Here is a 24,775-nt window from a genome sequence, read left to right as displayed (position 1 = left end):
CTTTTGAAGTGGAGGAAAACCCCAAAATCAAGTACACTGTAAAACCTAATACACTGTAAAGTTCTGGTGCAAGATTCAAATTGAGTACAGAGGTGAAATGTAGGGAAGAAACCCACTAAAAACCCAACTCCTGTTTCTTTGTTGTTCATTTTGAATGGTTTTCTTCTCCATGTCAAAAACTTTGGCACTTCTAGGGCTTAACTCGGCAGATATAATTCCCATAGACCAAAATGATGTGCCTTGTCTGAACTAGAGACATCCAAAGTCAATAGACACAGGGTCTGAAGACAGTTTGAAAACACAGAGCCATGCATAGTTTCCAGTTTTTACTTCCACTGCCAGCCTACGTAACGTGCATCTGAATATATACACCTATTTTTGTGAGGCTTTTGCTTATGTGTTCCCGCAGCCTGCTCACTTTTGTACTTCATGGTACAATTTTACTCGTATGCAAGGACTGTACCTGTTTAGGAAGAAGATGATGACGAAAGTCGGGTACTAATGCAAACAAACAAAACTATTTACAAACAATTATTTACCAAAGAAAGATAATCCATTTGGGTTTAATAAAACCTTATAACATCCATTCAAATTACAAAATTGAAAAGTAAATCGTAAAACAATTAGGTAATAACCAAAATTAATTTTTTAAGGAGTATTTCAACAATTTAAAACTCCTACATTTACCCAGATGAACATAATGATGCATCATAAAAATAAACACTGCAGAATATCATTAGTTGAGTTCTTCACAATGAAGTGTCAGTGTACTTGGAATGTAGAATCACTAGTGTCAATATTTTAGAATCCGATTGTTATTCTGTCAATATGGTATCCTTTATAGACCCTTCATTTCTGTACAATCATCACCACACACCCGTAGTCCACATATACATCATCGTCATAGAGTTATATATAAGAACTAGAGGGCGCACTGGCCTATATACGCAGCCTGACATGAGCGCATGTTGCCATTTTCTAAGTTGACAAAACAGCATCACACAGCGTGTGTTTGTGCGGCCATTTTGTAAGTTGACAAAACAGCATCGCGTAGCGTTCAATAAACAAACTCCAACGTGTAGTTCATATTCGACGTGCGTACAGAATGGTGGCGTGTCTCCTTGCAAGCAGCATCACCAGTGCGCCCTCTAGTTCTTACTCTATGATTCTCGTTCATGTACGTGTAAATAGTGCGCTGTGTATAAGACAAGGTTCGGATAATACAAGGAAAAGACTGTATGGCTAAAACGGTCTGAAAATAGAGACCATGTCAAAATTCCAGTTCATATCGTTGTTTCCAATCCTCCAAACTTTCAGTTTCAACACACGGTGTCACATTTTGTACAAGATTTGTACAATACTTCAAGAGCTTGCAGAAGGCATGATGTACGCATTAAGACGCGCATACGGTTTGACCTACAAGATGGCGAATTTTCTGGTAAAATAGAGGTTATTCATACGGTCTATTGGGGTCCAGCATACATGTACAATATATTTGATTGCTGACACATGACACTACTCACTTCCAAAACTCTCTTACAACACATCTTTTCAGATAGGCGTTTGAACACTTCTAAGTATTCTTTGATTGACCTGGACTGGCGCCGTTAAATGTTATACAGAGAAAATGCGCCTTACAAATGCTGTGATGTTATTATTATTATTATTATTATTGTGAAATTTGACTGGATGATAAAGGCACGTTACTTTTTTCAATAAGTGGGTATGAAAAGTCGACCCCCTTAGAGCTATCTTGCTTATTAAAAGGTAATTCTACAAAATAATTTATTGTTGTACTGTATGGTCATTGACGCCAAAATGGTGTCCACTAAACATTCTGCCTTTAGGGTGGATGTAGAAAATTGTATAACAAATACTTTCATTTGATTTTTAAAAAACTAATCCTTCCAACACCAAATAATTTTTCCAACTTAAAAACTTGACCCCTACAAAATATTTCCCGTATCAGAATAACATTTATCACTACATTGTGCTTTCATTTTGATGATTACTTATAACTGTGAAGGATTAAAATAGGTGGTTATATAATAAATTTAGTTGAGATTTGAACTATAAGTTATAATTAAATAATATAGTAATTAAAGTAGCACTACATCCATTGCAACTATCCAGCATTTACCCTGTACAGTCTATATTCATACCAATGAGAGGTATATCCTAGAGAACGTATACATAAAGTCTTGAAAAAACTAATCTTTCAACCAAATTAACATTGAAAAATTGCAAAGTTTCTAAATTTAACAACTTGAGTAATGAGTAAAAATTACCGAGATACATTGTATCACTCAAGACTCAATTAATGATGCAAAGTGACTCAAACTCAAGGTTGAGTATTATAAATTAAGCCTACGGCATCCATGTATAAAGAAAAACGGCATCTTTAGGGGTAACTATTTAACAATATAAATTTTGGTTTTACCCATACCCCAATGTAAGTTAGCACTTTATACTCAGTACTTCCCCGAGTTCTGTGAAGAAAAAAAATCATATTACTCGGAATTCAAACCCACAACCTTTGCAATTCTAGAGCAGTGTCTAACCTACTAGACCACCAAGATTGCCCGGTAGCTAGAAGCAGTTTGATTCCTATATTTTAGCAATGTAACTTTTGAATTGGGGATAAAGAATATCAAGATTTACCCTTTGAGTGGCGTCAAGCTTTCATATTTTTCCTATGCAGCCACATGGTTCATTGACCAATCATGGAAGAAATTTGATCAAACTCACGCGCACTACATACAGTATTTACGCAAAAGACGTAGTTGTGCATTAAAACAAATGACAAAATTGCTTGAAAAGCAACCGTGCTTTACATTGTGAGACGTCAAGTGGAAAAGCTATATCCTTTTACATTGGATTGAAATAGAAAAACTGTTTTCTTTCAAACAACAAGTCAGACAAAATTCCTTTTTTAAAGCAACTGGTTTTCAACTCTAAGCTTTAGAATGAGAATTTTCACACCTTTTTCCTGATACCAAGCAAGAAAAAGGAACTTTCTGGCAAAAAACAGCACAAGGATCTGTTCCACTTGGGTTTTACTGAGAATCAAAGTACAACTTCTCCAAAATGGCAATCTTTGTTAGTAGGTCCATCTAATCGAGCTATGTAGTCCACTATTTTTGCATTGAAAATAATAAAGAGATGTGCAGCATATAAAAATATGATTGGTAATAAAATAAAACATGGCTAACAAATAATAACATTGACTACAAATTATGTATACTGAATTAATACAAGGCTTAATTAGCTTAAATAGATTCATTTAAATATATTGTCTTTATAATTATTGCTTCCAAATATTAAACTTGAACAGTTTGGTATTATAAACAGCAGTCTACATCCTACTAAGTAATATTTTACAATAATTAGATGCACCAGACTTCCGAAACCCTTTAGCATAAATTTGTTGTCAAGGAAGACAATAAGCAGTGCCGGATTTTTACTGATTAAATCGTAACAATCTTAAAAAACCCTTTTAAGTTTGTTACTGCAATAACATGTCAAAAACATATCAGTTACATACAAGTTGTTATAACTTTACAACTTTACCTAGTTGGGTCCTCCATTATCTTCTTCAATCTCATATCGACCAAATTCACCTGGGGCCCAATTTCACGGCGCTGCCTAACAGAGAATTCAGCGCTTATTGCGCCCTGTAAAGCACATACTTCCATGGACCTTGGTGGAGCGTAAGCGCAGAATTCCATGGTCACTGCTGATCCCTTGCTAAGCAAGAAAACTAAGCAGAAACTAACTAACTAAACTAACTAAAACTAAGCAGAAACTAACTAACTAAACTAACTAAAACTAAGCAGAAACTAACTAACTAAACTAACTAAAACTAAGCAGAAACTAACTAACTAAACTAACTAAAACTAAGCAGAAACTAACTAACTAAACTAACTAAAACTAAGCAGAAAACCAGTTGATGATTGTACATGTATTAAGTGAATATTTCTATACAAATATTTCAGCAAAACAAGTAGCTAATTTCAAAGATCACAGTTTCAGGCATGCAACGGAATGCGCACTAACAACTGGTTTATCTTTTGACTGTACATGTAGTAGAATTGTTTTTTTTGTTATTTTACTAGCACCATTTATTTTAACTTAATGTATTCATGAACAAAATACACGCCGGGGCATATTCGAAGAACTGCTAAATAGAAAATATTGCACAACAGGATTATTCATGAACCGAAGGTGATTGAGTGAGAAATCACTTTGTATTTCAATCAGTCACATGGCAAATTGGTTGGTAACTTGTTTTGGTGCTCATGTAATTTGTTTGCTTTTCAGCAGGGCCCAATTTCATAGAGCTGCTAAGCACAAAAATTTGCTCACCATGAAATTTCCTTCTTGATAAAAACAGGATTACCAACCAAATTTCTTCTTGTTGCATATTGCTTGTTACTGGTATTCAGATGTAGTTTGCTCATCCTGAAAATCACGTGGAAATATCAGTTGGTGATCCTGTTTTATCGAGGCAGAAATTTCATGCTTAGCAAATTTTTGTGCTTAAGCAGCTCTATGAAATTGGGCCCTGGTCTATAGAAGTTGGGCAAGTTCCATATACATATCTTAACCCTTATTGTATAACTACGGGTGACTATAAAATGCTACAAAAGAGTTTATTTCATTTTCATACGTGTATACTGCACTAGATCTTAAACATTCTATCAGCAATTTTCTTCATCAGTTCAAAGTGAAAATCAGAAAGTTTGAATTGCTTCAACTACAACTGTACATTACTTATAAATAGGATCTCGCCCCTGGAAAAATTCTTCTCGTAAAATTGTAACCTACATTAAAGGAAGTGGACACTATTGGTAATTACTCAAAATAATTATTAGCATAAAACCTTTCTTGGTGACGAGTAATGGGGAGAGGTTGATGGTATAAAACATTGTGAGAAACGGCTCCCTCTGAAGTGCCATAGTTTTCGAGAAAGAAGTAATTTTCCACGAATTTGATTTCGAGACCTCAGATTTAGAACTAGAGGTCTCAAAATCAACCATCTAAACGCACACAACTTCTTGTGACAAGGGTACTTTTTCGATGACCGATTGAGCTCAAATTTTCACAGGTTTGTTATTTTATGTTTATGTTGAGATACACCAACTGTGAAGGCTAGTCTTTGACAATTACCAATAGTGTCTACTGCCTATAACTACACTACTGTATACAAAACCTATGTTTTCTACAATGTACATGCAAATTTAAGTTCTACATATTTTGGACATCCCTGAAGGATTAATCTATGCTAATAATACAAAGAAGAAAATGTTTATACATTTCAAATGAAAATGTTTTTTTCCTTCTTCAGAACAATGACTGACAATAACTGTCCCCCCCCCCCCTCCATTTCACAGCCAGCTAAAACATCTTGTAAAAAAGAAGGAAACTAAAAAGTTGTTTCTTTGGCGAAACTCGAAATAAAAATGTACAACATTTGCTTCTAAAAAAAAGTTTAAAACAATAGTTCTGCCAAAATGTCTGTTATTTCTTTTGTGGCCATTATGGGCTTTTAGCAACTGCTTCCCAATGGCTTCCAAACACATCATTTTAAATTGATAATAGACCCTATTCAAAAGGCGCAGCGCAGATACACGCGCATCGCCTGTTCGCCATTTTGTGTGTCAAAATGTGCACAAAAGGATGAGTACACGTTTTCACGCACCTCCAAACAAAGCGCATTTACCATTTTCTGTTTTTTTTAGGGGGGTCCATTCCTTTTGTGCACGTTTTTACACACAAAATGGCGGACAGGAGACACGCCTGTATGTACGCTACACATTGTGAACAGGGTCTATACACTACCTTTACAGCCAGAGGTTAAATGTCGTAGACGTTCGGCAAGGTGGGAAAGGTCATGGACGCTGGAGTTGTACGTGGTGAGTTGTTTATGTAATTGGCTGTTGGCGTCGCCGATTTGGGCGGGGCTTTCTTGGGTGTGGTTGGTGGTGAACGTCTCGAGGTGCTTGTGGGAGCTGTAGAAGAGGACCCTTCCACTGGTGGCATACAGGATTTACGTAGGTCTCGTACTTTGGACTCAACATCCCTATCATAAAAAATATGCGTATATATTACAAAAAGATACTTAACCACTTCACGGCGGTATTAAACATATATTTTCTTAGCCTCTGCATGATATTCTGAACTTTTAGGAGCTAATAATTTTCCTTTGAGAATATCCTCACAATAAAACCCTGATTTGACAAAGGAAAAACATCCAAGGTTGTTCTAATAAGCATCAGGGTTTTTTGTTCTCTTTCGAGAACACCATAAATCCCAAGGTACGCTGGAATCTCAGACTCCATTCGGACTTACTGCCCACTGAGCCGAACACATGTACAATGATTAACAATGATAGCCTGTCCATTTTTGTTAGCCACATTAGTATAACAAAAGGACAACGGTCTCTTATTAGGAATTACACAATACCCACCAGAAAAAGGGAGATTTAGAGCACAAATTCCAGTACCATCTATCCCTCTGTACATACATGAAGGAACGAGGTACAGCATGCCTGTGCAGCCTACACAATAGAATGTCTGCGTGACTATACACACAAGCCTGTCAACTGACTGCCAAACAAAAGGATGTTCCGGAGTTGTCCTAAAATTTATAACCGTCCTCTGTAGGCAAGTTTAGAAAACTTTGGCATGTACATGTATACAAGTCATCCGACATGAAGTTCATATCTTAATCTTTATAACTTAAAGTGAGTACTTACTTCCATGCTCGGGAAGAGGAGTTGACAGCCGATGTGTGCTCGTCCATCTGTTGTTGTAATCCACCCATCTGATCCTTGACGGATTGTAAACATCCCCGTAATGCTGTCAGAGGCCTGTGGGTAGACAGAAATTGATACAAAACAGAATTATTGTGGATCCTTGCATGTGAGGGCAGTGATTGTTGTCACTGCAGCTTAGTGGGGGCTCTTTCTAGTAACCACAAGGAAGGTTTTGAGAATTTTTTAAAATCTGTGAATGGAAGGAGATGCCATGCCCGAAATGACTACGGCTAGACTGCGAGCATCTGCCTTTTCATTAACAAGGGGAAGACGGATGATCTTGCTGTAGCTGTAGCCGAAGTTGCTGTTTCAAACATGGCCAGAGTCTCTGATTTGAACAGGGAGTTTGTTCAATTAACTTGGGCTGGCTATGGAAAAAGACTTATTGCCCGTACTACAAGATTTGATGTTAACATGCAATAAGGAAGTATCTGATGAAGACTGAAGCCCCTGCCTAGCATGAAATGACAGTAGGTCAATCAGGTAGGGAGAAGCTACGCTGTGCTGGCATTTGGATAGATAAAATGCGATGTTTGGCTAGTAACCAGTGTACATGTAGTTGCTGCAGGGACCAATATTAATTGTCTATCCAGGCTCTGTTTGGTTTACACTGAATTGAATGAGAAAAAAGCAAGATGGTCCAAGTACAGACCCTGGAGCAGGTTTAGGGTTAAGTCTTACTTGCTACTGCTGGCTGTCACGCCATCTCTATCATCACTATTCAGTAAGGCCTCAACATCTACGCTAATTTCAGGCACTATGATGTCATCAGGCACCATGGTAACATCACCGCTGGCTACCAGACCGGCAGCCGTCTTCATGTTTGCTGCGGCATTCCTCTCTTTCTGCCTCGATTTTAATTTTGCCTTCAGGAGCTATAAATGGAAGATGAAACAGAATGATTATCATGTTAGCAAGTCTTTTAAACCACCTTTTTTTGCCGCATGTCAAAACTTTCGGCTATTTCAAAGCAAACTCCAAAGCAAATCCTGGGATTCTGGTAATGAAGTAATAAAACCTTTGCAGGGACATGGCCATGCGATAAAGGACCCCGCCTTCTGCTTGGTCCTTTATCTCGCCCAAATGACCATGCCAGTTTTAAACGGCTGTTCAAGACCTTGTCCCAACTATTGTATTCCCTTATTACAAAGTTGGTGTTAGTAGTTGGCCACCAAATGACCGTATGATCTAGTTCAATGGTTTTTTTTATATACCGTACCTTGTTTTGTTGTAATGTAGCTTTAAGAGCTGACTTGAACTGACTGAGCTTTCCTTGGTAGGCAAATTTCTCCTTCCGAGTTGAGTCAAGCTCCGCCTTCAGAGATTCTAGCTCCTTGCGCCCCATCTGTAAAAAGAAAACATTAACAGATAAAATTGTGTTTAGATCTCCAGGAAGGAAAGACTATAATAATCTTTTGTCTTTGCCTTCTCCTTTTCCCCGCGGAAAACCTCTTTAATCTCCCTCATTCACGAATTATTACTTTTAACATGGAAAGTACTTCATGGATTAGCACCAGGCTATCACAATGAATTTACTTCACAATACATTCCTCTACGCAGCCTGAGATCATCAAACAAGTTTCTTCTTGTGACACAGAGGACACACAGCTCTTATGGTAATCAGGCTTTTTCATATGCAGCACCAACCCTCTAGAATACTCTACCAATAGCCATTCGCACAGCTTCATCCTTAGAAACATTTAAATTGCAACTGAAAACCTATTTGTTTCCTAAGTCACTTTAATATATGAAATATGCTAATCACATTCACGCATGTGTACAGACCCTGTTGGTTGGCAAACGCCATAGAGTTGTGCACTAAGCAGACGCACAATCGCGTCTGCGTCACGCACCCATTAGCCGTGTACAAAACAGCGCGATGTTCCCTCATTTTGCCAACCAAAATGTTAGTGCGCAGGCGCTATGTGCAATTTACATATTTCATGGGAAGGGTCTATTAAGCACTCTTTAGATCCTTTTTTTTGTATCAACTTTTTCATTTCAGTTTCTTTTTCTCTCCAGCGCCTCGGATTAGTTTTCTAGAAAGATGGCGCTATTAATTAATTACCTTGTCTCCCTCTTCCCATCTACGATCTTGTCAGTTGTGCTTCTAATATCTTGTGGTCAAACAAGCCCCTTTCCTCCAACCCCCCCCCCTTTTCCCTTTTGTCTGCCTCTGTTACACTTATATACCAGTTTTTAGTGTTGCGTTGTCATATAGCCTTCGAGAAAGACTCTGCTAGGGTCAAACCCTCAGGTCATTTACTATGTTGTGCTTTTGTACCCATGGGTCCTTTTAGTTGGTAAGCAGTTTCCAACAGCTTAACTCCATTTTCTAACTCTCCAGGGCTAAATCGCACATTGGACAGCAGGCCAAGACCAATAATTTTCAGTTCAGGCTAGAAACTAAAAACCACTACTTAGCACTTGGTGTGTATGTTTGAGGGTAGTACCTGTAAGGTAGCCTGGGCGTTGTCCATCTCTATCTTCTGTCTGTGCTCTGCTAACTCTAGTTGCTCTTTCAAGGCTTCCGCTTCACGCCCTCGCTGTTCACTTTCCCACTCCAAAGCCTACAAGAACAACAAAAATGTATTAAAGGCGTTTCTAGGCATCTCGATGAAAAGAGCAGGATTTGAACCAATAACCTCACGTCAATTTTGTTTTTGAATTTACCTAGTCAGTTTCGGTTGTGGTTTATTATTTGATTTCTGCAATAAAAAGTCGCATTCCCTTTCTGTCTCTCTCAAACACTCTTTGGTTATTCAAGCTTTTTAGACAAACACCACCACATTGGTACATGTATGTTGTCTTTGGTTCATTTCTTTACCTTGATTTGCTCAGCTACGACAGGATCTCTAGATTGCTTCTGTTGAAGCTGTCTCTTCAGCTGACCTATCTGACCTCGTGCCTCCTGTAGTTGAACTCTGACCTCATCTGCTTTCATTTTTTGATCTTCCTCCAGCTGGAAGTATTTAAAACAAAATAAGTATCTTCAAGAGTGAAACAGTTCTGTCAATACTTCCATGGTGTGTCGTGGACCAGCAAGTAAGAGCACCCAGACACAAGCTCTGGTGTTTCTGTTCAGAGTGTGGGTTCGAGTCCCGGTCAAGACACTTCTGTCCTGTAGTAAGACACTTAACCATTACTGCTGCATCCTCCAGGTTGTACGTAAAGCTGTAGGTCATGTGTATTGTGTATTGCAGGTAAAAATATCCAGTACACTTATTATTATTATTATTATTACTTTATTTGCCATAACAGTACAAAACAAAATACATTGAAAATAACTATACCCCAAGATGGGCAAGGGACAACAAAAGCAAATACATACTATGATCCGTAGATCTGTTGCCCCACATCTGGGGTACACAATAAAATTTATATAGATTTAACAAATGTAGTACACAAAGCAATAATAAAAGCAGATAATTATACAGCCAATAGTAAATAATAAATATCTAATAACAAAATTCAATTAAAAATCTAATAAAAATCTAATAAGAATAAAGAGAAGTGGTTCATAAAAAGAAGTGGTTCAGCCCAATGTTCCTACATTAGTCTGATAGGCAGCACATTGCACCAAAGCACCATGTACATGTGTAAACCATTGCAAGGTGCTACACAAACATAGTTCCACAAACCTTGCACAATAAAATACTATGTGCTTTGATACGCTCTTAGGGGGTGCAACAAAGAGCTAAATAACATGTATAAGAACCAAGTAGTATTATAACTTATAGTGCATGAATGTATGCTAAAATGCCATACCTGAGCAGCCTTGTTGAGTTGTTGTGAAAGGGCCTGTAGTTCCTGACCTTGGGCATCCTGCTGTTGTCTGGTCTCCTCTAGTACTTCCCCTTGGTCTTGAATGTCCCTCACAAGTCTCCCAGTCTCAGCTTTTCCTGAAGCAACCTGTATTAATTCATTTAATTATTAATTAATACTACAGCTATATTCATTGCTTTAAAGAATGTTTGAGCATGAAACCAGGCTTTCTGCTTCTTTAATCTTGAGTAAAGTAATCCCCGTAGCAATTCTCGCTGGAAACTAAACTGCTTTGCTAAGATATAGACCAAAGAGCCATTCCACCAGCTTTATTTCGCGTACTGCATCTCTTTGGAACTCCTTGCCTGTTGCATGTTTCCCTCCATCATACAATCTGTCACCGTGGTCAAGTGGTTAGACTGCAGGACTTGCAATCACAAGGTTGTGGGTTTGAATCCCCCAGCTAACTGCTGATTTCACAACGACTAGAATAAATATTGTCGTCTAGTTAATGAATCACAATTTCTTGAATTGTGTAATTCATAATCATAGACACTAAACCAATGTTCGTATGAGAGAGATTGGCTGTTGCCAGCTTGGTGTTTATATCCCTTTGTGGGAGTTTGCCGAGTTCCCTTGATGGGAAGATCATTCAAACAAACAATCTAGACTATTTTAGGAGGGATATCAATTCCTACCTGCAGCTGCCCAAAGTTTTATCTTAAATATTTCTCTTTATGTAGCTCCTTACCATGAGTGGGTTTTACCCTCGTTTCAGATTCATTCACCACATGAAATCATACTTTAGGCTGGCATAGCCTATCTACCATAACACCGCAAAAGACTGTATTTAATATGACGTCACCTTCTAAATATATGCCCTACAACATGGCGACTGTGTGTGTGCCTTAGAAATCAAACCAGGAATGCTTCGTGCTGCATTTATGTACACATTTGGACGTGCATACGGTTTGCTTTACAAGATGGCGACTTTCATAGCAAAAAAGGCTTATTCAATACGCAGCAGGTATGTGTACAGTTTGTCTGAAAATCAAATGTTGTTCCTCCACACACCTGTTTTTGAAGTTTCTTGCTCGCCTCCTTCTCTTTCTTGAGCGCTTCGGTGACCTCTCGGAGCTTCGCACGGAGCTTCCCTTCCTCAGCAGCATGCTCCTGGCTGCTGGTGGACATCTGGCCAGCCATCTCGGCCAAGGTTGTTTCTCGCCGCCCCAGAGCTGCCTCGAGTAGGTTGGCATGTTGCTTTAGGGCCGAGTGGCTTTGCTGAACACCTTCAATAGAATAGGATAAATAAAATAAAGTTTGGGCCCCAAACCATTTTCAGCAGGGATATTTTGGGCTGACCTACATGTACATGTACACATGCAGGCATGAAATTTGATCCTGGTGTAAAAGTAGGAAAAAAATCTTTGACCACAAGGGCTGAACTACTTGTTCATATTATGGTTTATGGTTTAACATATTTTTTAGGCTATTTAATAAAACAGAAATAAAATTTTTCCAGGGCAAAAAAAAAATCAGAAATCAGACTTCAAGGCACTGCCGTCGATTTCACAAAGAGTTAGGACTCATCTTATCTCGAGTTAGGACGAGTAACTCGTCCTAACATAGGATTAATCTTAAGGTCTGCATGCTACAGTGCAGGGCTGGGACTCGTCTTAAGTCGTAAGATTAGTCTTAAGTTAGGAAGAGTTTGATGAAATCGACGGCTGGACACTATTGGTAATTGTCAAAGACCAGTCTTCCCACTTGGTGTATCCCAACATAAGCATAAAATAACAAGTGTGTGAAAATATGAGCTCAATTGGACATGGGAAATTTCGAGAAAATTATGGTAAAAACAAACACCCCTGTTGGACAAATTTGTGTGCTTTCAGATAGGAACAAAAGACTTCTGGCTAGAAGTCTTTTATTATTTTAGTGAGAAATGACCTCTATTTCAAAACCTATGCTACTACTTTAGAGGGGGCCGTTTCTCACAAGGTTTTATATTATCAACAGCTATCCAAATGCTCGTAACCAAGTCAGTTTTTTAAGTTAATATTTGTTTTGAGTAATTACCAAACGTGTACCTTCCCTTTAAGTAGGAAGAATATCATTCCTGCTTCTCAATGTCAACAGACACCGAGACGAATGAAGAAATGTCATGTTTTAGGTACTGACCTGCCAAACGCCCTCGTTCTCTCTCCAGGTCCAATGCCATCCTGCGAGTGGCTTCGTCATTTTTCTGTTGCTGCTCACACAAGTCTTTAAGAACCTTGACAATGAATATAAAATTAAAATCAAATGCCGGGATTAAAAAGAGGGAAGTAATGTAAAAGAACCAAAGCCATAACTGAACAACGTGCTGGACATGAAACACAATATATATTTGTTACTTAGACAGATATTGGTAATATTAAAAGTCTTCAATTTGTATGCCATGCTTGTTTACAGTGAATTTGTTTCTTGAGGATATGTACATTGTATTTGTAATGTTATTTATTGTTGTGGATTATTATTGTTTACCTGGAGCTGATCCTCGAGCTCTGCCACTCTATCCTTATATTCATCAGCCTCCTCTTCCATTCTAGTTTTCAATGTTTCAAGTTGTCTTTCTAGGTCATCCCGATCTCTCTGGGCAGTATAGAGTTCCGTCTTTGCAGCTTCCAGTTGAGCAATGAGTTGATTCTGCACTTCAATGCTACTGGCTGCTGCATTCTGGCGAAGGGCCTCTAAGTCTCCTTCAGCAGCCTGTTTAGAATCCAAGGCTTCCTTGAGTTTCCTGGTCAGAGTTCCTGCCGTTGTCTCATAGCTACGCTGCTTGTCCTTCAGCTCCTTCTGTGTGGAGGCAAGATCTGAGCCGAGACGTAGCACCTTGGCTCTCTGGTCTGCGAGCTCACGGTGCGTTGTGCTCTGGGTTTCAGCAAGCCTCTGCTTCAAGTTGGCATTCTCATCTAGAAGATTTGAGAAGCGCTGCTGCTCATCAGCCATCATTTCCAGCTGCCCTTCCAGGTGAGCATTCTCTGACATCGCCGACTCCAACTGGACTTCCAAGTCTTTGAAATCTTCTTGACTCTGTGCCAACTCATCCTGAAGGCCTGCCCTGATTGCGTGAGACTCCTTATTCGCTTTTTGCAATGCATCAAGCTTCTGTCTGAGTGTGGCAATCTCAGATTCCAAGACATCTTTGACTCTACCCAACTCTCCTACCAGGTTGTCCTTGCCACTGAGGTCCTCCTGGTAGCTCTCCATACTCTGTTGATGATGCTTCAGCTGCTCCCCAGCATTATGTAGCTGCATCTGGGCATCCTCTCTGTCTCTCTCCAGCATCTCCATCTGGGCATTCTTGTTATTCAATTCCTGCTTCATCTGCATGAAGTTCTGCTCTACCTTTCCCATATCCTTTCGTAAGGTCTGCAATGCCTCATCAAATGCCCTTTTCTCCTGGTTGGCGGCAGCCAGAGCTGCTTCCAGGGAGGCCTTCTCAGCTCGATGATTCTGCAAAGCACCTTCTTGTTCTGTTGAATTACTTTGAAGTTCTTGTAACTTCGTCTCCTTGTCAATACATTTTTCTTGCATTGCCTCCAGCTCATTGTCACGTGAAATAAGAGACTCCTTTAAAGAGACAAAAAAACCAGAACAATAAATGACATTTTTTACCAACACGCACCCGCACATATATATTGACCCCGTAAATTAAAGACTTCAGTTTGTTTTTCCTTTGGTTGGACTTTAGTTTTTTAGCAATGCCCCCACTGGGTTTGCATTTACATAGCATTGCTCTGTCAAAACACCAGCATCCCTTTGTTAAAGTCCTCACACCTAGCAGTCCCTACACAAACATGTTTGTCAAACCAAGGACTTTTTTTTGTCCTTTCACTTTTTAAGGATTTCTCTGTTGGTTATCTACAAAAAATAAAACCTAGAACATCTTTAGTTTCAACACACACACTTATGCATACCTGGTATGTATAAAAGGTATCCAACAATCTACTACACTGTACTTGTTTTTAACATTTCACTTAATTGTGATGATGATTATATTTGCATGTTACAATCTAATTATTAAACACTGCATCTTTAATTCTTACTCACTTGAACAAGTGCTAGTCTCTTAACTAGTTCTTTCTTTTCAGCTTCTAGATTTGTAACACTAGCTTTCTTGTCTGCCAGCTCTTTCTGTGTTCTATCCAATTGGCGTTCAAGTTCAACACAGCTAGCAATCAAATTGGACAGCTTTGACCTCTCTTCGTTCATCTGGTCCATCCTGGAAGCCACAGCCTCCTGGACAGCAGTTTTCTCCTTTTGAAGATCTTCAAATGCAGCTTCACGGGCAAGAAAGTCTGCCTCAATCGTCTCTAAATGCTTGGCGATCAGTTCCTTCTCCTTCAAAGCTTGCTGCTGGGTTTCAGATAACTGATGTTGCAGCTGTGCTTTGTCTGCTTTTAGGGTTTCAACTGCTGCGCCTTGCTTCTTTGCCTGGGTCTGGGTTTCTGTGAGCTCCTTCTGAAGCTTACTCCGAGACTCTTGGGCTGCTTGCAGCTGCTCCTCAAACCATTCTTTGGAACTAATGAGTGATTCCACATCCCCTTGTAGTGTCTTGAGCTCTGCTAAATACTGAGTACGTTCCTTGTGGGCTTTTTCTGCTTCTTTGTGCAAAGCTGTGATCTTTTCTTTTAAGGTTGCAATTGTTGCTTCTTTTGCTACCATGACTTCCTTAATCTCTTCCATCTTTAGGTTAAGCCTGTGGCTTGTAGACTCAGAAGATTCCAGGTCTCTGTGAAGATTGTCTAAATCCTCCTCCTTACTTTCAAGACTGTTTTGAAGTGCTGCTACAGCCTGTTCAAGCTGTGCTTGATTCTGCTGAGCAGCGATAAGATCATTAGTAATGGCAGACACTTGGTGTTGAGAGGTGTCAGCAACAGAGCTTTGTGCTTTAAGCTGAGCCTGAAGCGAAGCGACCCGAGTCTGCATCTCAGCTCTCTGTTGCAGGGCTGCTTCTGTTTCTGCTGCGAGAGTCTCCAACCTCCCTTCAAGGTTAGCTTTTTCTCGTAATACACTTTCCATATCTCCTGGATCTGTTGAAGTTGCTGGAAAACTAGGGCTTGCAACCTTGAGGGACCCATACACTGATGTCAGTCGTGTACTTGGCAATTTGTTCAAGTTCCTCCGACGCATACTTCCATGGGAAGTACTATTCCCAACGTGATTTGCTCTGATTGATCTGGACTTCTGAGCACTGCTCCCACTGGGGAAGGTTTGCTGGTGGGATGAGGACTCTCCTAATGGGCCTTGTCTTGTGTGAAGCCTAGAATCAGTTTCGTCATCAGAGTCGGCTTTCTTGGCTAGCGAGCTCATCATTCTGTTGTTGGCCATGTGTGGCTCAGTGACGCCATTACTATCCTCTCTGTATTTTACAGGAGTTGAGGCACTGACTGGCTCGAAGTCAGCATGGAATACCTCCCCTATATTGTTTGCGGATGGTACTAAGTCAATACCAGAGTCTTGGCTCTCTGCAGCTGTCTGTTGCCCAAGACCTGAATAATGGGATTTCCCACTGTTTCCCAGGCTTGAAAGTTCACCAGGTGAGACAGCACCAGGTGATGGTGCGGTTGATGAGGTGGTTTCATAATTGAGGGATTGAGGGTGTGGTTCTTGCTTCTTTCCCCACTGCAAAAACGATCCTAGAAAAGACTGCTTGGGTTTATCTCCCTCAGGAGATGGCAATGGAGAGGTATGTGCAGCCTGATGTTCAGTAAAAGGGTCTTCGTGGACTCTGTGAATTGGATCACTTGTTACAATGACCCCCGAGTTTGGCTCAACTCCAACCTCTTGAACCTGAAATTGATCCTCTGCAGCTTTGACAGAGACAACACTTGGTGGAAGTTTGCTGTGCTTCTTGTCCTGCAGCAGATCCTCTGAATGTGAAGCGATTAATGCCTTCATCTCAGCAGGGGTAGAATAAACCTGGTTGTCAACTCTCTTAGGGTTATGTTTCTTAGATCCTTTACTCTCTACTTTCTTGGGGTCAGGTTTGTGAACGGCTATTGTTCGCCCACCTCGTGAGGTTGTGATAGCTTGAACTGGACTACGGAAAAACACTGGATCCTTGTTGGAGGAATCTTTTGGCGACAGGCTATGTTCTTTACTTGAGGTTGGGGTCCCAAACCTGGCCCCAACTGCACTACTAACAGCGAGTCCTGTGTTTTGAGCGACCAGTGAGCCAGGGCGCACTCTTGTGGTATTTGGTAAGGATTTGGTTCTGGCTGGTGCACCTTGCTGGGGGTCATATGTGTGTGTTATGTTTTGGTTACCATTTGATACAAGGTTATTGACTTCATGGTTTGATTGGACAAGAGTATTGTCCTCAGAGGTGTCTCTCGGTGGGGTGGCTGGTAGGCGGGTTGGCATTTCATCCAAGGTATTCTGGAAAACAAAACACCAGAAACATTTTCATTAAGCTTTTTATTTAAAACATTAAAAACAAATCAGGAACAAATTGTACACTGGATTACATCACAGGAAAGCTCCATACTCAGATAGTATGTTGGTTGGGTCGTTAAAATTAAAGGATGAGCAGTTAATCTGCATGGGGCAGTCAGCAGCACTACTGGTTTGCGCATGATCCAATTAAGTCCATTGTTTGGAAAAGGATTTACAAGGAGATAACAGGAGTGAATTGCCAGACCAAATGGGGGTTTCATTTAAGCCTCTTTCTTAATATTGGAGCTTTCCCATAATGATAGACTGGCATTATTATGTAGTTGCAATGAAACATTCCTTGTTTTAAGAAAGTGTTTTTGTTACCATATTGAACGGTGGATTGCCATTGTGCTGCTGTTCAGGCTGCTGTTGCTGCTTATAATACTGGAGTCGCTGCCTGTATTGTTTCTCAGCTGCTGCAATGGCTGCTGCAATCTCTTCCATTGATGCTGGCTTTGTTGGGCTAGAGCCTGGTGGTTAAAACATCTTTCAGTCAACATCTTGCAAATAGCATCTCATAAAATAAAGCTTGTAACTGAAGTAAACAATGTTATATCTTCTGTTGAAAACATGGACTCAAGCTAATTTGCATCAAGATCATAATTCAATTGTGTGTCCACATGTATATACACGTAGGAAATGACTCACTTGTGTATTAACCCCTTTGTTATCAATTGTGTTTTGACATAGAAAACTGCTGGTGACTATTCAAGCATGGAGCACACATCTTTGGACAACAGAAAACTTTTGTTCAAAGGCTATTTATACAAACTCCATTATCTCTATGACGATATTGTTTTACAGCAAAATAAGTAGTAACAAAATCCTTACCTAAAATCTTTACTTATTGATATCCCTTCCATATAAATTCCCTTTCAATAAATGTCAAATTCTTTCTGCAATCAAATATACTTGTTTTTGTACACAACCAAAGGGCGCTCCGTAGGTGGTTGGCTCTTTCAACTCAAATTTGAAGAGATTCAAAAAGAGCAACCTTATTTTAATTATAACCATCAGTTGACAGATCTGATGTTAAGGTCATGAATCACTTATTCTTCAAAGTCATATCTCACTTCCTAACTTGTAAATGGCATTAACAAAGGTTAGACAGAAGGAGGGCTAGTGATTCTTTAAACCACCAAGAGGTTTTTACCAATGACAGAGCGCTGTAGAGCCAAAGCATCAGCAGTAGAGGACAGGGCTGACAATGTCTCCAAACTGGCTCCAGCCGGTTGAGGGCGGTCACTGCCAGATACAGCTGCTTTATCGGCTCCTTTTCAGAGATAAAGATTTTAAAATGTATAAATTAAATCAGTTTCAATGCCACAAAATTAATCTTATGGACACATAGACTCAACAATTTTTAGTGATTAATTCAGAAATATATGGAAAATAGAAAAAATAAAACACTCAAATTTATTTAACATGTCCTCTTAGTTGTTTTTTAAAGATGAGGTGGATAAAGTGATGTAAACTATTTACTAAAAAACATTTCACTGGTGATCTTCGTAAGCAGGCCTTGAAATAACCAAGGGCACCAACAGCAATTGCCAAGGTGCCCTGTGCTTTTCTGAGCAAAGTGTAAGTTTAAGGCTTGCTTACATGTAAGTATTGTGATTAATTTGTTATTTACCATCAAAGTTATAAGTTGTTTGAGAGTCAGGAGCAGTAGAAACTGTTTTGGCGTCCATGATGTCTTCTACAGATGACATGTTGTCTTGGAAGTGTACGAAGGAAGGGTGCCCATCACCCATTGTGCGAGATTTCAAATCTGCTGAACAAGGAACACAAATGCAAATAAGGTTTAACAAATTGGTGAAAGATCTGGTTGTGAGTGTGGCCACAATAAAGTTTGTAACATCTGCTTTGAAATTCTGCATGCCTTGACTGCAGTCACTATTTCTAGAACTTTTATTTCAACACTAAACTAGCCAGCTGGAACACTGAGAGAAGTGAGTTTTGACTGGTCTTTAGGTGTTATAACATGCATTAGGACAGCGAGTTAAAGGCACTGAACACAGTTGGTAATTGTAAAAGACCAGTCTTCTCACTTGGTGTATCCCAACATAAGCATAAAATAACTAGCCTGTGAAAATTTGAGCTCAATTGGTCACCGAAGTTGCGAGAAAATGATGAAAGAAAAAACACCCTTTGTGGACGAATTTGTGTGCTTTCAGATAGAAACAAAAGACTAAGTGAGAAATTACCTCTTTCTCGAAATCTATGCTACTTCAGAAGGAGCCGTTCCTCACAATGTTTTATACTATCAACAGCTCTCCAATGATCCTTACCAAGTCAGTTTTTAAGTTCATATTTATTTGAGTAATCACCAAACGTGTACCTTCCCTTTAAGAGAGAATGCTGAACATGCACGAAGAACAGCCTACCACCGTATCTTTACATACATTTTAACCCACAAAATGGCAGACCTTTGGCAGACAGTAGCCACGTGTGATGTCAGTGCAAGGGCAATTCCATTCAAGATTTTGTAACAAAAGGGACAATTATACCCTCTTTTTTAAAAGATTTTTTTGCTTGGTCTCTGTAAGTCCTTATCAGTGATTTGTAGTAACGGGAGTAAACAGGTAAAAGGGCAGCAGTATTCATATGCGAAAGCAATAAGCAGTCTCTGCTTAGCTGAAATGGGGGGGGGGGTTCCAAAAATTACCTTGCTGTGTTGTATTTCTTGCAGAATGGATAGCATCCATTCTATTTGAAATCAGACCTGGAATGGGGACAAACTCTGTGTTTCTCTCAGAGTAAATCTCCACAACGAGCCTTTGGAGTTCTTTCTTAAGATCACTCCCCACAACCTGTGTGTCCTCGATGGCTTTACTCTTGTTGGTAACTTTCTGCTTGCTACGACTATGCTGTCTGGAGGGCTGCCTGAGAAAACTGTTGTTCAAACTGTGCTGTTGTTCTCCTACACTTTCATCAAGGGATAAAAATGTTTCCCCATCTGATTCTATGCTGTTCAGTGTCAGGCGCAGTTGACTAAAGTGGGCGGGGGAATCGGAGGGGCTCTCAAGCAACAAAAACTCTGATGTGCTTGGTAGGCTCTCAAACAATTCGCCGTCACTGAAATTGTAAGATGTGTTTCTGCTGTAGCCTGGTTGTGGTTTGGGAATGTCCAGAGGTGGCGTTAAGGCTCGGGAACCAGTGTCTTGCTGTGGGACAAGAATCCGAAGATACCTTGCAGTGTTTCTATCACCTTCGACAAGAGGATCTGATGAATTCAAGATCTGGGGACCTTCATGAGATGGTAATCTGTCAGGAGATGACGGTAATGATGCAGCTGAAAACAAATCAAACTGCGGTTGAGTTTGGAGATGTCCCGTAGTGGTCACTAAACCTGCGTCAGGTACTACAGTACTAACAGAATCTACATCTCTGACTGGAATCTCACTGATGTCATCTTCTAGGATCTCACCCCGAGGGAGAGACACTTCCTCGTAGTCTTGTCTGGAGGATGGAGACTCTATACGAGAGAGTCCGGCAAGCTCCCGCAAAGTCTCCTGGCTTCTGTTTGTCCTGTCTCCCGCAGACTCTTGCCGCTGTATCTCAGAGTCGTAGGAAATGAGGACGTCAAAAGAGCCCCTAGTATCCCCCAGCTGTCTGGTAAGGTGGTTTGTTCGTCTTGAAGCAGACAATTCGGATTCATCCATTGAGATACATTCTTGACTGGAAATTCAGGAAGCCAGGCGAAATTAGCCGGCAAAAGCTTCAATGAAAGAAAAACATTAGTCAAAGATTAGTATTTATGAACATGGGATTATAGTTTTTATTTTAATGTTAATTACGTACATTGAACAGGTTTTGAATGAAGAACAATCTGTTAGGGTAATAAATTAAGTTGTTAATGCCTTTGCTTGTTCTAATTTAAGGTCCATGAAATAAAATATAAGTTTCCTATAAAAGTACAAAAATGTCTTTTCCCCAAAACTTTAAATGGAAATAAAGTCCAATCCAAGATTACGGTAGTACAAAAAACCAGTTGGATGACACTGCCATCACAGGTAAAGATTTCATTTTCAACAATTTGATTGCCTTTAATCCAAGTTTACCGTTCAATTCAAGTCTGTGGCCCTTTTAATGTTTCAATTGTCTCTGCGACTCTGGGACTCTGTACTGTAGTTGTGTTACTGTTAGTCTACTTTTAAATTTAAACCTCGGAGTGACCAAGTCAAAAACACAAGTTCGCAGGTACAGTTTACACTCACATCATCATCGGCAAGACATGACATGACATGATCGTGATTATCAATTATGAATATTCAATTTTTAACTTTGTTGATTATATAATAAATAATACTAAAGCAAGTCAACACTTGGTCAAAATTAACAAATTACAAAGCAAGGTCAAGTCACAAATCATAAAATTGTAAATTTGGAGTCTAACCCGGGCTAGGTTAAAATAAAAGTCAAACAAAAACGAGGCAAGGTAATACTACACCGACACTAACGAGCCATGTTGACTGAAATACCCCTGTGTCTGTGAGTATGTGTGACAGAAATGACACTGAAAAACACAGTTTTGATCGACCGGTGAATCCGTGATTCATTGATCAGTTTCGAGATGAGTCAACTAGAACTAATGTTCATTTCCCAACCTTTTTTAACTCCTCAAGACAAATTGAGTTATATGTTATCTTACCTTGAAAATAAACCATAAACTGCGCCAGAAATGGTTCTGACTATTACTGATTTACTATAAATTGGATGTTTCGCCTCTTTATATTAAAATCCCGATTGACGAAGATTGAACACATCCCTTTTCACGAACTCTCACGAAAAACGAGAGGTCTTCCGGGTTCCACGCGTACATTCAACCTCGTTCACAGCCGATATATTATGTACGCTAAATGATACTAAATCTATACCTGGGAACGATGATGGAGGACAAAAAAGAATGAACGCCTGACAGCTTTGAAATCTCACTCTGTACGTGAAAAGAGATTTCAAGATGGCAGCCACTAGGTGAGCTGGAAAATTCACTTTTTGTAATGCAAACTTTTGACTCTAACTCCAATCTGAAGTTGTTAATTTTATAACTATTATATGCATTTTATAGGCCCAAATGCAGCGTTTCAATCAATGGTTTGTGCAATAAATGGGTTGTTTGAGATTGTTATGGTGCGTGTTTTGCTTTCCTATTCTCTTGCGGTTGTTAATTTGCGGGGCACTGCCGCATCGCGGCACTGCACATCATGCTGCGATCATGCTCCAAACGCGCGACTTTTAAATTTGTCTCAATCAATCCTGATTACTTTCATTGATTTAATTTGTTTAACCAACGTAATGAAAATATCTTAACTTCTTCTCCCCCCCCCCGCATATTATTAAATTTTGCAAATTAAAACCATTAAATGCAAGCAGAAAAATCTTTATCTAGTCAGCTGAGCTAGTCTAAATTCAACCATGCCTGGGAATCTGTTTTAAGATTTGACCTAATTATGTGTAATGAGAAAATAAACAATCATCAATCGGATCCCATCAATCAAATAATAAATACGGTATTTTAATACAATCATCACATGATCAATTGATGTACTTGACATTTTTGTCCAACAGAAAAACATCCCTTTCTTCAGTCAGTTCTTGTTTGTGTTTTCAAAACAATGATTAATATTTTTGCTGAGTTTATTTCAATGCAAAACAAAAACTGTTTGTTATTTCAATGTAGAGTTGCATCAGGTACCCAGTCCTAGAACTATGATGATGTTCGTTCCGCTATCGCCTCCCGAGGTGATAGCGGAGCGAACGTCATAGTTCTAGAACTGGGTAGGAATATATGATAAGCGTCAGGCTGGATAACTGGGGCAGTTAGAGTAACTCTGGTTTTACAAAGTATTTAAAGCCGCATTTACAAAAACAACGCCCCATCAGTAATGATTTTTACAAACATAGTCATGATGGAAAACTCCCCCAACAAATATTTTGTACAAAGTGGTGATGTCATCTCAGCCACCATGGTTCACCAGATTCTACTACACAATCACAATCGAACGCACATGGTTCATGATAGAGACTGAAACATTTTGAGGTTGAGTAATTTAGTGTTTACGAGTACAGCAGAATCTACCCATTTTTCAGACAGTGGCCCTTCCGGCGGTGAGAGACATGCGCCCCACCACCACCCATCAACAGCTTTAAAGGAACACGTTGCCTTGGATCGGTCGAGTTGGTCTTTGAAAAGCGTTTGTAACCGTTTGTTAAATTAAATGCACATGTGGGTAGAAAGATAATGTTAAAAGTAGAATACAATGATCCACACAAACATGCCTTGAAATTGCGCGATTTTCCTTTTACTTCGTCAACAAACACGCTCGGCCATTTATGGGAGGCAAATTTTTGATTCCCATAAATGGCCGACCGTGTTAGTTCGCAAAGTAAAGGGAAAACCATGCAATTTCGAGGTTTTTTTGTGTGGATCATTGTTATTCTACTTTTACAACATCTTTCCAACCTGATGCATTTGATAACAAATGGTTACAAACGCTTTTTATAGACAAACTCGACCGATCCAAGGCAACGTGTTCCTTTAAGATGATGAGGATGTTTTTACTTCTAAAATACGGCACCTTCACGACCGCACAACAAGAGCACCCCCATACCACACTTTGGACAAGCAGTTAGCTTTCTAGGTGTTTACTCATCAAGCATCAAGCACCTATATTAACAATTTCTGCTCTTTATACTGAACCTTTCTCATCAGAGGTCTACACTGAGATCCATGTAACTGCCTGATGATATAAAATGGCGGCCAAAGCTAATTTGTGGCTCAAGTTTGATCCGTTTCACATCGGTGCCTTGCAGGTTTCTCCACATCCAAAGTTGTCTCTCCACGTAAGTTGAATAATAAGGGAATCAATGTGTCGTGAAGACTTACCTCGACTTCGTCTCAGTAACATTATCAAGAACCAGGCCTTGTCGGGTTTAAACCACTAGTTGAAAACCGATTCAACACACTTTGATTCCCATTCATAAATACCTTTTCGGTCAAAAAACATCAACACTTTTTGGTAAAAAAGTTTTGTTCAAAAAGTAAAATAAATGCAAAAGTTTTAATTGTTCAATGATTTCTTTCCACACAATACCCCTCCAGCTATGAAATGGTAAAGCCCTTGGGTAAACCACTCCTTATGCTCTCGACCAATAGGAATGAAGAAACTGTCTAAGCACAGGTGCAAGCTCGCGTGTCACGCTTATGTTTCAACACTTTTTACTAGTGTTATATCATCCGTTCAAATGTCCTCTCGACCAATCAGAATGGATAAACTGTCCTAGGTATTTATGAATGTAGGATATAAAACTAAATATATGCAGGCCTGTACATATGCTTCGTTTTTAAAAGGTCAAGGGCACCAAGGCATTTTTTCCTTGGTAAAGGGCATCCTATGAGGAAATTTCTCAATTAAACGAAATGTAATAGAATGAAATTGAAGTTTAATTTTGATTCTACCGAGTAACCACTAGCACTTCGGCCTTACGTGAGATTGCACCTGCCACCGGTACTTCGTCGTCACACTTGAGAGAGTTCTTTGTTAAAAGGAAACCTCTCCCTATATAAGTGAGCCCCAAGGTTCACACCCCAGAGCATTTTTGTAGACAATACAAATGAGCTTTTTGCAGTTCATTGGGAGGGAGTGTCAAATATTAATATTTGTAATAATGACAATAGTCACCCTAAAGAGGGAGGGAGCGTAAGTC

The 24,775-nt window shown here is 39.5% G+C and overlaps 2 protein-coding genes across 4 annotated transcripts in view; one reads left to right on the top strand and one right to left on the bottom strand.

The window, feature by feature from the left end:
* Positions 1–587: 587 nt before the first annotated feature.
* LOC139939049 (uncharacterized) lies at positions 588–21,867 on the bottom strand. 2 transcript variants are annotated; one of them, XM_071934763.1, is made up of 16 exons: positions 21,720–21,867; positions 19,734–20,786; positions 18,699–18,839; positions 18,219–18,338; positions 17,390–17,535; positions 14,678–17,008; positions 13,109–14,197; positions 12,764–12,857; positions 11,657–11,871; positions 10,586–10,729; positions 9,645–9,779; positions 9,271–9,387; positions 8,037–8,162; positions 7,499–7,692; positions 6,758–6,871; positions 588–6,082 (listed from the first exon to the last, which is right to left on the bottom strand). In XM_071934763.1, the coding sequence occupies exons 2-16, from the start codon at positions 20,728–20,730 to the stop codon at positions 5,857–5,859; spliced, it is 6,189 nt and encodes a 2,062-aa protein (XP_071790864.1). In that variant the 5' UTR covers positions 20,731–20,786; positions 21,720–21,867; the 3' UTR covers positions 588–5,856. The 2 variants fall into 2 exon arrangements, with proteins under 2 accessions (XP_071790864.1, XP_071790866.1); XM_071934765.1 differs by having other exon boundaries at positions 18,699–18,836.
* A 122-nt stretch (positions 21,868–21,989) lies between these two features.
* The window catches only part of LOC139939051 (TBCC domain-containing protein 1-like), a 70,818-nt gene continuing 68,032 nt past the window's right edge, over positions 21,990–24,775 (top strand). For both annotated transcript variants that reach the window (XM_071934768.1, XM_071934767.1), the window contains exons 1-2: positions 21,990–22,065; positions 23,781–23,911. In XM_071934768.1, the coding sequence (XP_071790869.1) occupies positions 23,822–23,911 (90 nt within the window). In that variant the 5' untranslated portion in view covers positions 21,990–22,065; positions 23,781–23,821. The remainder of the gene's footprint in view (positions 22,066–23,780; positions 23,912–24,775) is intronic.

Source organism: Asterias amurensis, chromosome 6 (genome assembly GCF_032118995.1).
Source record: "Asterias amurensis chromosome 6, ASM3211899v1".
NCBI lineage: Eukaryota > Metazoa > Echinodermata > Asteroidea > Forcipulatida > Asteriidae > Asterias > Asterias amurensis.
The sequence above is the reverse complement of the archived record's forward strand: the minus strand, read 5'-3'. Positions and strand labels throughout refer to the sequence as shown.

Coding starts and splice junctions, on each gene's coding strand:
- LOC139939049 (XM_071934763.1), bottom strand. CDS start 20,730: ATGGATGAATCCGAATTGTCTGCTTCAAGACGAACAAACCACCTTACC. Junction 17,536..18,218: donor TCTACAGCGCTCTGTCATTG/GTAAAAACCTCT, acceptor TTTAACCACCAG/GCTCTAGCCCAACAAAGCCA. Junction 9,780..10,585: donor AACTCAACAAGGCTGCTCAG/GTATGGCATTTT, acceptor AAATACTTCCAG/CTGGAGGAAGATCAAAAAAT.